At 22.0% G+C, this 14,067-nt stretch overlaps 1 protein-coding gene across 8 annotated transcripts in view; it reads right to left on the reverse strand.

Moving 5' to 3' along the window:
- LOC725878 (protein held out wings) overlaps window positions 1-12,343 on the reverse strand; it is a 29,390-nt gene extending 17,047 nt beyond the window's left edge. For 3 of the 8 annotated variants that reach the window (XM_026440496.1, XM_026440497.1, XM_026440499.1), the window contains exon 1: window positions 11,212-12,342. In XM_026440496.1, coding sequence (XP_026296281.1) covers window positions 11,212-11,338 — 127 coding nt within the window. In that variant the 5' untranslated portion in view covers window positions 11,339-12,342. Of the gene's footprint in view, window positions 1-2,957; window positions 3,100-10,771; window positions 11,112-11,211 lie in introns of those variants that run through there. The other 5 variants (XM_026440495.1, XM_026440501.1, XM_026440500.1 and 2 more) reach the window with 5 other exon arrangements.
- Between the last annotated feature and the right edge of the window lie 1,724 nt (window positions 12,344-14,067).

A 14,067-nucleotide genomic window follows, 5' to 3' on the forward strand; every position in this document is an offset into this window, starting at 1 on the left:
TATTAGAATAAAATAAAAATTCTTTTATGTGAAAATAAAAATCTGTTTAAGCGTAGGATATGATGCTGAATCAATGTTGGTATTAGTTAGTTGCAGCATCTATGACATCATCGATGGCGTAATCATAAAGACTACGATCCATGACACAGATCAAATAGTTAAAAAAGACAAATCATATTTCGCGAAGATAGATGATTAATTTGCAATTAGAAAGAGGATTTATATTTTTATATATTTAAATTATTAATAAAAAGTATTTTAAAAATTCTATTTATAATTATCATTAATATAAATTTTAAATATTTCAATAAAACTTAATAATTATTTTAAAATATTTTTTTGTATTTTATATTCATCTTTGGGTATATTGTACATATTGTTATTTTTTAAAGTTATTGTTATTTTTACTAGATATATACTATATCTAATAATTATGTACAATTTCTATTTTTTAATATTTTAAATCTTATCTTTTTAAATACAAATATGTTAATAATAATTATGAAAATAAATGATGTTTCAAACAAATTTAAATATAAAAATAATAATCATTTTGTTTCTGTAGTTTTATAAATCAAATTAGATTTATATTTTTAAATTCTATTTACATATTACAATATTAAGCATTTTATAACATATTATAATAAATTAAACAATTTTACATGATTTTCCAATATTTCAAAAAGATAATTTGAATATATATCTTTAAAGTTTAGTGTTTGTTAGAAGAAATATAATTAGATTTACTTAAATTGCATAATAGAACAAATAGCAATATAAGTTATGAATATTTACGTAAATATTCAACAATATATATCATCAAAAAGAAATAAATATAAAAATAATATAAAAAAAATTAATTTATGAATACAATAGCTGATTTTAATTATGATAAAATTATTAAATATCATAAATATTAGAATAAAAAATATATTTAAAAAAATTATATTACTTATTGAATATAATTAAAAGGCAAAAAAATAAAAATATAAAAATATAAAATCATTGTTTTTAAATGTGATTAACAATTTATTAAATCATCAAATACACATACTTAAAATTAAGATCTATTAAAATGTGTATTTATATTTGCATTTATATTTTTTATATAAGAATAAAATTACATATATAAAATTTGCTACATATTTTTTAATAGTTAATTTAATTCTCTAAATGAAAATAAAAATACAAAATTGTGAGTATTATTATTAACATTTTTATATTGTTATTCAAATTATAAAACAAATATTATAAGAAATTTTATTTCATTTTATTCATTCACATTATTGATCGAACGACGACAAATTAAATAGTATTTAAATTAGATATACTTTATATAATTGAAGTATATGTTATATTGTACTATAAATATTATTATATAAATTTTATTCTTTCATTATAAATATTACATTAATTTTTTTCAGAAAATTGATTGATACAAAATGTATTTTAATCATGTTACACATTCAGATTTAAATCAATGTCGCATGTATTGGATATTGAATTATATCTTAGTAGCCAAGTTTCTTAAGCAATTCACAATTTATTTTCACACAATGAGTCACAAGGATATATTTATAAATCGGTGCTCAAGAAATTTTATACCAATATTAAACTATGACTTCTAACATTAGTTAGACAGTTATACAAATATAACATTAAAAATATCATAGGAAAAGATCTTTTTATATATTTATATATTAAATTCGATTAAATTAATCAGGATATAAGAGTATGTTTTTAATCTTTTCATGTTTTTAATCTTTTCTTTCAATATAATGTTAATACATTTGGAATACAGAAAAATCATTCATATTATTGAAAAATTTAATCAAAATATATTAAATCTATTTCGTAATAAAATATATTTCATAATTCATATTTAATTATATGCAATATTTAAATATGCAATATTTTTATTTAATATAATAAAATAATAATATAATAAAATAAAAATCGTTATTATTAAATTTATAATATATTAATAAATTTTTTAACATTTTAATTTTTTAATTTATAAAAATGTAATTTATAAAAATATTTGGAGAAAATACTTAACTTGTAAAAAAATTTAATGCTAAAACAATAAAATCAGTTAAAATAATGATTTTTATTTCATGATTATTGAAAATATAAAAATATTTTTATCAGTTTAAATAATGATTTTTATTTCATGATTATTGAAAATATAAAAATATTTTTGGCAAAATATTATATTTTACTGAAATAAAAATATTTACTTATTTTTATAACATTATTTTAATTATATTTATTTATATACTATAAATTTAGTTGTAGAATTAATAAATGATTTTCATATTCATTTATTATTCATTTCATATTTATACTTCTAAACTTTTAAATTATGTATATTATTTAAATTATATATATATATATATATATATATATATATATATATTAAATTTTTTTTATGTATAAATAGTGCATACAATTACCAATTTAAAGAAAAATAAATATTATTAAGAAAAAATTATAAATAAATATCTAGAATATAAAGAAAATAAATTTTAAATATTTTCCTTAAATTTTAAATACACATATATATTATCATTTAATGATTATTTAATTATTTGAATATGGTTTGGAAAAATTTGAAGATATGTAATATGTATTAATTTAAAAATCAAGATTAATTTAATCAAATTCAAAAATTAGAAGAATATATGAAGATAAAAAAATAAAACTTTTAACTATTTATAAATAAAATTTTAATATTTATCTATAATATATTTATTATGTTTTAATTTCTTTATAATCTGTGAAATATTTTAAATCAATTTTAATTTCATTAAAAAAATTTGATTAAAATTCAATTAAACAATTAATATTTTTAATATATTTTTAGAAGAAAGAAAATAAAACATGTTATTATTAATTAAAATAAAATCAACGAAAAAATTAATAACAAAAATATAAACAATATATGTATAAAATACCAGAATAATGTTGGTGCCTTGAAGTTCCTACAACTGTAGATGTTGAACCTGCTTCGCTTTAACTCGAAGCAAAGCTGACCGACTAAGGCTTGTGAGTACAGTACGGGAATATACGGTTGGTATAATGACCCAAGCAAATGTGTGTGAGTGCACGCCCAACTCAAGGCAAGTAGAAAGAATGACGAAGAGAAGAGCGAAGAGTGCCGCTTGGAAACGGAGACGGTAGAGAATTCCTTTCACCCTACCTACTTTTCGAAGCTTAAAGTAAAAGACTTAAATCGCCTGGAGGGGGAAAGAAATGGTGATACCAAGGAGGATATGTAGAAGAAGGGAGGGAGTCAATAAGAAAAAAAGGAGATTAAAAAATGGTAGAGAATGAAAATTATGGGAGTGAAAGAAGAGAGAAAAAATTGATATTCGAAATAGAAAATTATAATCATGTCATTTAAAGAATATGAGATTTTCTCTTTTATTAAAGACAGAACATAACAAAAATCATCTTAAGAAGAAAAAAAAGAAGAAGAAAGTTAAAAAGTACGAGCGAGCAAATGAACAAGTGAAGGAACGAACAAAATAAGAGAGATAAAGAGAGACGAAGAATGACGAGAATGGAACGAAGCCGAAGTGGCACGAGCCCGTTGGTAGATGCCATGCGGCATGAAGCGAACTGCAGGTCAATCCGGTCATCGGCCCCTATGTGTTCCCAAGGGCTGTTAAGGGTAGTCATATTTTTCTCTTATCTAAATCTTTAATTTTTCTATCATTTCATTTCCTTTGTTTTATATTATTAATTGTTTTCACTAATTATTGTTTCATTTATTTCACTTATTAATATTAATAAATTAATGATTATGCATATAAGCGATAATTTAATTTCTAATATTATTTTTTCAATATTTTTGGAATGAAATTCTCGTAAACGTAATTACATATTATATTGAATAAAAAATTCAATCCATTCACACCATTGACATTATTTCATTATTGCAATATTAAATATTATAGATATTGCAAATTAATAATTAATTATTATATTATTATATATTATAATAAATTAAATTATATAAGATAAATAAAATTAATACGGTATGAAGATAAAAAAATAGATTTGATTACTTTTAATAACTTTATAATAAAAATATAGATTTCATAAATAAACTAGTTTAAGTTTAAGTTTTTTAGTTAACTAAAATGATATTAATAAATTTAATTACTTTTATATATTATCCAATTAATCATGATATTAAATTATCAAAAATTTACAAAATATTGTTATTTTATTTATATTATTATATTATTAATATATTATTATTATTGTTCAAACATGCAAAATTTTAAAATAATTTTATATTATATATCTTTAAAAATTTTTATAAATATATTTTATATATAAAAGTATATATAAATTTTATAAAATTATTTTGAAAAATTGAAATTTATAGATATTAATTAGAAAAGATTCATAATCATAGAATATCAAGATTATTTTGCTGTATATATTATATAATAATTATATATCATTTTTGAATTTATATTTATTATTATTTATTATATTAAATATAATATTACAATTTTTTTATCCATATAAACTAACTACTAATACGTTGATATTTAAAAAGAAATATTTATTAAATTAAATTTTTATAATCATTTTAAATAGATATAAATATTTCAATATTTTCTAATATTTAATATGAATTCATTATTATATTGATATATTATAAAAATTTAGTATATTATGTTAAAATAAATAAAGTATTTAAAAATAATAAAATAAAAAAATATATTTATATAATATTAAATATTTTAGTATGAATGATTATTGATTTGAGAAACTGGAAATTAATATGCATGTGTGAACAATATAATCATATATGTAAACTATATTCACAAATAGCTGAAGAATCTATATATGGCAAGCTTACAGAACACCTTGTATATGCGTATATAAGAATATATATGGTGGTCTGTGCGAGACGAAAACAACGACAGTGTCGACCATGGTGAGGACCGCAAAAGTGGGGGCGCGTAGACATTTCCTTATTTAGAAACAGAGAAACGTCTTTGCCTAGTGAAGCAGCTACTTTGCGCACACATATTTGCTAAAATTCAAACTTTCTTGCACAAGAAAAGATAAATATAAAATAAGAAAATAATATATCTTTAAAATATATATAAGATAATTATATCAATACTTCCACACTTTGCAATAATGCAAAACTTATAATTAATATCAAAATAATAACACTTTTAACTATAACAAAAATAGAAAATCTAAATAAAATTACGATATTATTTGTACATTTATAAATATATTTTTTTGTATATTTATAAATATATTTTTAAATAATATTTAAATACAAATAATTTGGATAATATGATCAATAATATAAAATTTTTAAATTAAACATTCTTATATTAGAAACTTAAAATTATTTTATATATCTTTTAACTTTTTTTTATATTACAAAAAATATTATAAAAAATATTTAATTTAAAAATAAATAATTTTCATTTTTTAAATTTAATACAAAATTGAAGAAATATAGAAAATTCTGAAATTAAAAAATAATTATCTATCTATTTACATATATAGAAAATAAAATGATATTAAAAAAAATATTTAAATAATTTATATATAACTAACAGAATAGCTAACATTTAAAACAAATATACATAAAAATATATATCCATTTAATTGTTAAAATCTAACATTAAGATAAACATATCAATTTTTTGATTAATTAATCATAATTTTATATTTATATTCTTATGATTAAAATAAAGTTCAGCAATTGTTAAAAAATTTTCATATAAAATGAATTGTAAATATATATATTATAATATTATAAAAAATTTCTTTTTTATTAATACCAAAAGCGATTGACTCCTTATAATGATTTAATATCCTAACTGAAATATAACGATATATACAAAATATAATATTATATAAATTTGTTTTAAATTTTTAATGATCATTTATGCTAATTATTATTATAATATATCTATTCGAGATACCACTTATAACTTTATACATAACTAAAATAATATTCGTTATCGGTTACTTATCAGAAAAATTTGTTATCAAACGATTATAATCTATTGACATTAAACGCGTGGTATACTTGAAAAGCTTTATATTATGAAGTGGCTATTATATCAGATAAAAATCATTTAAGTATTGCTATTATTGAAAAAATTCTCAAGCAGTTATAAAATCTAGATCAATTAATTATTGAATATAATTAATTAGAAAAAAAATTGGGAATCAGAATTTTATTAAATATATTAAAAAAGAAGTATTAATCAAATTTTTCTGCTTCGGCAAATATTTATGTATACTGTAGTTATATATGATATTGGCTACGATCGCTAACGGGTATATGTAACCTCTTCGCTGAAGTAAAAGGAAGAGAAGCAAAGAGGAACAAAGAAGAAAAAAGGAATGCGGCCGCTACGGTCTTTGCTGCCACTGCTGTCGCTATTGCCACTGTCGCCTTGCTACTTATCATTAGACTCAATACTAATTAAAAGAAACGATCAGAAAAAAAAGATTAGCTTCTGAAACCCTAATAATGGCTATGAACATATTATTCGCTATTTAACAAAGTTGAGGATATCAAAGCGAAATGAAGAAAGTATAAACACGCCATCTTCTGCTTCCAAGGAAGTCACGTTTCTCAGCAGCTTTCTTCCAGCTAACAATACATGTATCTTTTCCGTAGGTAGTCATTTATGAGTAACACTTACTCAGTGGATATTTTTTCATTTTTGACTTATACAACACATTTAAGGTCAAATGCCAACCAACAAACTATCATACACTGTATGTTTACCATTTCATGTTGATCACACACGAAATTATATATATATATATATATATATATATATATATTCTGTTTAATCACTATCATTACCAAATATATAGAATTTTGACAAAATATTTTCATATAAAGAAAATATCATGAAATTATCAAAGTATAACTATTGATTTTATGAATTATATTATCATAAAAAAATGAAATTAACGCTATTTGATTATATGAACATGATTATTGATACCTTCAAAAATAAATGTCATATTTTAATTTTGAAATATTAAATATATGTCGAAATATTCAAGAAATAAATATATATGTCATATATTGCATATACAAGCGAAAAAAAAGGATTGATGAAAAAAAATGAAGATAACATAGTCATGTATATGTATACATATCTCTTTACACATATATAATAATTCATGCATTAAAAAGTCGAAATTGAATATATATAGTCAAAATTTATCTATTCAAATAATCTAGTCAATAATTAGATAGTTTACTCAATCAATTTTCAATTTTGATTTTTTTAAAAATTAATTTTTAAAAAAGAAAATTTTATTCTATATTTTTTATTTTTATATGTATAAATAATTTTTAGCAATACTTTATTCGTATTTCCAATTGAAAATTAACGAAATTTATTTGTATTTGAAAACTTTTTAAATTTTATTCTTATTTTTATTTTATTTTTACATAAATCTATTATCTGCTTATATCATATCTAAGGCATCTTTGACGCATACGCATATTTGCAAAAAAAAAAAAAAGAATATGTTAAACATTATATTATATATATATATATATATATATAATAATAAATTAACTAATTAATTCAACTTTAATAAACTTTTTGATACATATACTATATAGACATAAGAAATATATTATTTATATTTTATATATCTCCTTATAGTAGATTAACGATTGCGCTTTAATCTTTTGAATACTTGTAAACAGGTCAGGTCAAGTGCAAGAAATTTCAGAGCAGAAAGAGAGTTACTAATGAATGACGAAAATGAACACACAAAAATCAAAATATTGGCAACTCTTAAAAATTCACTCATCAATAAATTTCAAAAAAAGCAAGATTTCAATTTATTTTTAAATTTAATTTAATTAAAACTGCTAATTAGTTAAAAAATTTAATATCTATATAAAGAGATCAATTAAAAATACAATAAAATAAAATAATAATATTTTTTTTAATCATTTTAAAATCTTAGAAATAGATAAAAAAATAAAATAAATAATTGTCCTCATTTTACTATACTCTTTATATCAAAAAATATATTTTAATATAATATAAATAAACATGTTCAGTATAAATGTTATTAGCAACATGCATATAAATGTTCGATTCACTTGAAGCATGAATTGCTCAGTGATGTGCAATACGACACAATCAATTTATTATATTTTGGAACACATATGATCTCATACGTTTCCATTTGAAATGATTAAGCACAACGACCTAGTAGCAGAAGAAAACTAGACCTCGTGTCTGTCCAAGTTTTCGCTAGACAATTTCGAAAGGACGCGCTTGACAACGAGTTCTATTCACGCCACTAGGTCACCGAGAAAACTTGCTACGTCGTGTTCGAAATAGATCTCGCGGACACGATTGCAATACGGTTCAGCCATCATGAACTATGCATTACGATGAACAACATTGTGTACAAATTCCAGGTTCATGTTATAATATAGTTCGATGTTTATTCTTTCATGCTTTCTATTAATTTTTTTTGATACCATATTCATACCATATTTTTTTGTTTTATTAATCAAAGTAATTTAATTTATATTTAATAAAATACTTTCTATATGTTACAATCCTTAAATTTATACTAAGAGAAAGAAGATTACTATATAACTGAAACACAATCGGATTTGTGTTTTCGTCTTCGGATACTGTGACAATATATACATATGTCAAAACTATATATCATTAGATTTCTTAATCCATTATTGATAAAGCTTGAAAATAAGAAATTAAATATACAGTTATATATTTTTTTCGAATAAATTTAATTTTTGCATAAGAAATTAGTTCTTAAAAATATTATATGGTGATATCTATACATTTATAGATTTCTACATAATTTAAATTACGTATTTAAATCAATATAAACAAACAAAAAAAACAAGAAACATATAAAATTATGGATATTAATCAATATTACAATAAATTGAATCGAAAAAGAGGAGAATAAAATGAATTTCTTTGCATCAACAGGACTATATCCTCGTAGGAATGCGCAAGATCCGAGAGCTTTCGTAAAACCGGTTCTTGTCGTAAACGTCATTTGACACATTTCCTGTGAAGCAATATACACGACTCAAATGCATATATACTTTAAATAATGTTATTTTTAAATTTATTTTTAATAAAAAATAACTTTAAATTTAAGAAAATAATTTTGACAGAAATTTTCATCTAATTTTTCAAATATATAGGTATTAAAAAATTTATATATTGTTATTTATTATAATTATTAAAACAATATTTAAACAATAAACAATAAAAATTATATTATTAATTTGAATTCTTTTATACTGAAATTATATCAAAGTATTGTGAAATAGTTATTATTTTATTTTCAAACCAAATTTATTGTGATAAATATAGCAAGATATTAATGGTAAATTAAAAATATTTCTCTTTTATAATAAAAATATTTAATCAATCAACCAATTATCGTTCCCATTAAATAAGTATAAATTATATTAAAATAAATAAATGAATATACATATAGATACTTTTTTTCTTACAAATTATCAATATAATTATTAATATATTTTTTATATATTTATTTTTTTCAGATTTTAATTATAATTTTAATACTAAAAAATCAAATGATAATTGATATATCAATTTTAATATAATTTATACAATTATGAATCAATTTAAGAATTTTATTGTATTAATTATTAAATGTACTATCTTTTTATTAAATAATGTTTTTCATTCAAGTTCCTTTAAGTATTTTTATATTGCAAAAATGAATATTCCGAATTATTTTTAAAATTGAAAGAAAATCAAAAACATGACATATATATAATTATGAGCTATAATATAAAACTGGTTGAAATTTTAGTAATTTTTTAACACAAACATTTTTATAATTATATATGTATAAATGAAATTGATTAAAAAGATTAAAAAAACATAAACATGAATTCAAATAATTATAGTGCTATAAAATTACACACATATTGCATATATAATACATTATATATATACATATATATATACATATATATATATATATATATATATATATATATAATTATTTATAATTATATATTATCACAACAGAATTTAGAAATACATTTCAAAAAAACAAAAAAATGATTTACATATAAATGAAATACTAATATTTAGTAATATTTTCTAATTATTATAATAATTTTTAAATATACATATATATAAGACTAATTTAGCATATATATGTTACAATATATTTATTAAACAATCAATTCACTTAACTCCATATTAAGTTTTACGAAATAAATTTTTTATAAAAAAAAATATAAACGTAACGTATTCGCGCATATGTATATGTACATATAAGCACGCATAAAATTGTCCAAAAAAGAAAGTAGAAAGCGAAAAACTATTTTTTAAAACCAATAATATAAGTGAAATAAATTATTTAGAAAATATATATATATTAAATATATTAAAGAAAAAATATATTAAATATATTAAAAAAAAGATACGTAAAAAAATACAAAAAATACATAAAAAATGTTTATTACAAATTTTTGTAATATTTTTCATTGTTTTAAAACAGTTGATATATTTGATTTTTATTAACAATTCTCTCTTTAAACAATTCTTTTTTGTATATTTTATATTTTGTTTTCTCAGTAATATATCATTCTGTATCAAATTAATTAAATAGACCGAATTGTGTCAAGATTAGTGGAATCGATCAGTTATATGAATCATAAGTCACATGAAATTGTAAGTTATTCTGATCAACTTACATTGAATAAGTTAATTTCCTGTTCTTCTCGCTCCGATGTTGAAAATTGGAAAAATAAAGTGAACGGCAGGCTCGAAGACACGAAGAGCAGACCGGGACGCGTAACACGTGACACATGATCGAGATACTATGTTTGCGAACAGTTCGTTGCCGATTATGGCAAACTACAAGGCAACAAGAACCGGTCTTTCATGGCATGGCATGAGCAACGTTTCTCGACGTTACGTATTTTTTTTTCGCGTGCGCGAATGCCGTAGCGAAATCCGTAAGATCTTGGAAACCATGGCGAAAGTTTCATAGGCATATAAAACATGCTTGGACCGAACTCCAAGTATGAATCGCTGTGGGCGTTAATCATGCAAACTAAAGTAAGGCGTGTCGCGAATGAAATGATGCATTACCGAAGGTATAGAAGATATTAGTGGATTAATGGTTGCTTACCTTCGTCTAGTAGGCGCTCTACATGTATGAAGACATTAGGGAAAGCAGCTAACTGCTTTCGATCTTTTAGTAACTGTGACAGGTAGTCCGCTATACTCTGCGTCGTCGTGTTAGTATTATCACACATCGCAATTACTTGATTACTCCTATGGCGGTCACGCGAAAATAGAAAAAGATACAAAAACAAAAAGGTATTGCAAAGAAAGGGAAACGAAAAGAAAAAGTGAACGTTAAACGTAAACGAGCAAGAGACAGACGACGTTGCGATTAAGATCCAAAACAATAGCAATCCTTCCACGTTTAGTTTTACACAACGATAACGCTGTTTTTTTTTCGTTATTCACTATTATATCACTTTGCTTTTTTATTTTTCTTGCACAATTATATCTCGTAATTAATACAACTTGCTGTTCGTACGTCGCGCCTTCTCACTCGTGTTTTCTCTGGCGCGCTCCTCGCATACGTCGCCACGATTGCGTTACGTTTTTAGAAATAGCGGAGTCAGTATACTATGTGTAAGGAGAAGGAGGAAGAGGAAAAGGAGGATGAGGAGGAGGGGAAGAAAAGTATATAAGAGCGACAGAAACAGGCAGGATAGTAAGAGGGAAAAAGAGGGAGCGCGAGAGAGAGCGATATTCAGAATAAAAGAGAAGCAAAGAAGCAAGGGGGATATGGAGGAGGAACAGGAGAAGAAGGAGGAGGAGGAGGAGGAGGAGAAGGAGGAGGAGGAGGAGGAGGAGGAGGAGGAGGAGGAGAAGGAGGAGGAGGAGGAGGAGAAGGAAAGGAGAGGAGAGAAGGGGAAAAGAAAAAGAACGAAAGTGGGGGAAGGAGAAAAAGGGAAAAGAGATAGAGGAAGGGAAAGGCAGGAAAATTAGACACTAAAAGAAAGAGAGAGGAGAGAAAGAAAGAAAGAGGGGGGAGAAAGAGAGAGAAAGAATACAGCCTCTTTCACGAGTTGGATTCTGTTAAGGTTAAAAAGTTAGATCGTAGATCGCGAAATTAAAAACAAACACACGCTACGGGATTCTCGGCTCTACTGCACCATCCGTGCATGTGCCGCGACGAACTACCCGTAGATTCTTGAGTTTAAACGCATGCGCAGCATTCGTTTTGCGCATATGTTCCGCGCGCATTGGTTCTTGCGTACCTCTATCGGCGCGCTTCTACCGCCCACTACCATATACGGCCTCTGCGTACGCGCGAGTACTGAGGTACGCACCATACCATCGTCGCATACAAGTTGGATAATTCAGGGTCGTAGTTATCTAGTTAGTGTACCCTGTATCTTATAATCATGATTCATGTCTCGATGAATGTTTCGTAAAACTCTTTTTGTTAACGGAATATCGTGAAATATACATTCACATATTCTATCGTCGTGTGAAGAATCACTAAATTAAAAGATGTTTATCTACATATAATCAATCTATTATATAAATTTTTTTCATTTAATTATTATATATTTGATATAAGAAAATAAACTGAACATTTTTAAGTTTATTTCTAAACATATATTGAATTTACTTTTCTTTAATAGTTTTCTTTATTTCTAATTTGTCATTTATGAGTGATTTTTATAATTTCGATGAAATTAACTGATCATCTAACGAAACACATGTAATGCTTTAAATAAACTGCAAACTAAATATAGATTTCGACTTTAACTCGATATTTTAGAGTCAGCTGAAAATCATTTTGTATACAAAACTTTATAGATGAATAAAATTCCATAAAATAATCTCAAAATAATTGTTGTAATATTTATTATAAATAGTTTTTTAATTTATGATAGCATAAAAACTTTTAATTTAAATATTTATTTTATTTATAAATATTTATATATATAAATAAAATTATAAGATAAAATTATTATATTATATAATAAAAATATAAATATTATTTATAATTTAAATACTGATTTGAAAACCAATTATCAAGAAATTGATTATATAATATATTATTATGCATTATTATATAATATGTATGAATATCAATCTATATAATTATTTATTTTAATAAAAAATTTCTTTTTCTTTCTAAATCTATATTATATAAATTATAATAAAAATATTATATATAAAAAAATATCAAATAAAATATAAATTTATTTTATATTTATTTATAAATCTTTACTTTATCTTGTATATACTATCTATTTATAAAAAAAAAAATTATTAACTATATTAAAAGATTAAAAAAATTTTTAATTGATCACATAACATGAACATAGATTTATTTTAGCATGTGAAATCTTACCGATTATGATATTACGAAGTATCAACGCATTTAACTATGTTATAATCTCGAAGCAGTATATTTTAGAATGTATAATTAATATAGTACTACCTACTTTCAATTTGCAACCACACAGAATGTCATATCATACAGACATTCAAACTATGATTTAATTAATATATCGCATAAGAAATATGATAGTCATTAATAAATTGCTATAATGTTTTTTGAATTAAACTTTATACTAATATATTGTTTCATGTTTATTTTATATACATTTATTTACAATATCTCCTCATTATAATATCAGATTGAATATATATTATATATTATATATACATATAATGTATAATATAATAATAAATAAACCTTATAAATGATCATCGAATCATCACTATTATTTTTCTTGGATGAAACTTATTTTAATATCTATATATTTTGTTTATTCTATATTTTATTGTTTATTTAAGTATTAATTTTATTAAATAATTTTATTGTACATTATGATCACGATTTTCTGCCATAAATTATGATACATTATATTTATTTCATTGATATAATAAGATGACTATTTTCATTTTAAGTTTTTATGTATCATTTAACTTATCGTAAACGAAATTT

This window comes from Apis mellifera, linkage group LG4 (genome assembly GCF_003254395.2).
Source record: "Apis mellifera strain DH4 linkage group LG4, Amel_HAv3.1, whole genome shotgun sequence".
In the NCBI taxonomy this organism is placed as follows: Eukaryota; Metazoa; Arthropoda; class Insecta; order Hymenoptera; family Apidae; genus Apis; species Apis mellifera.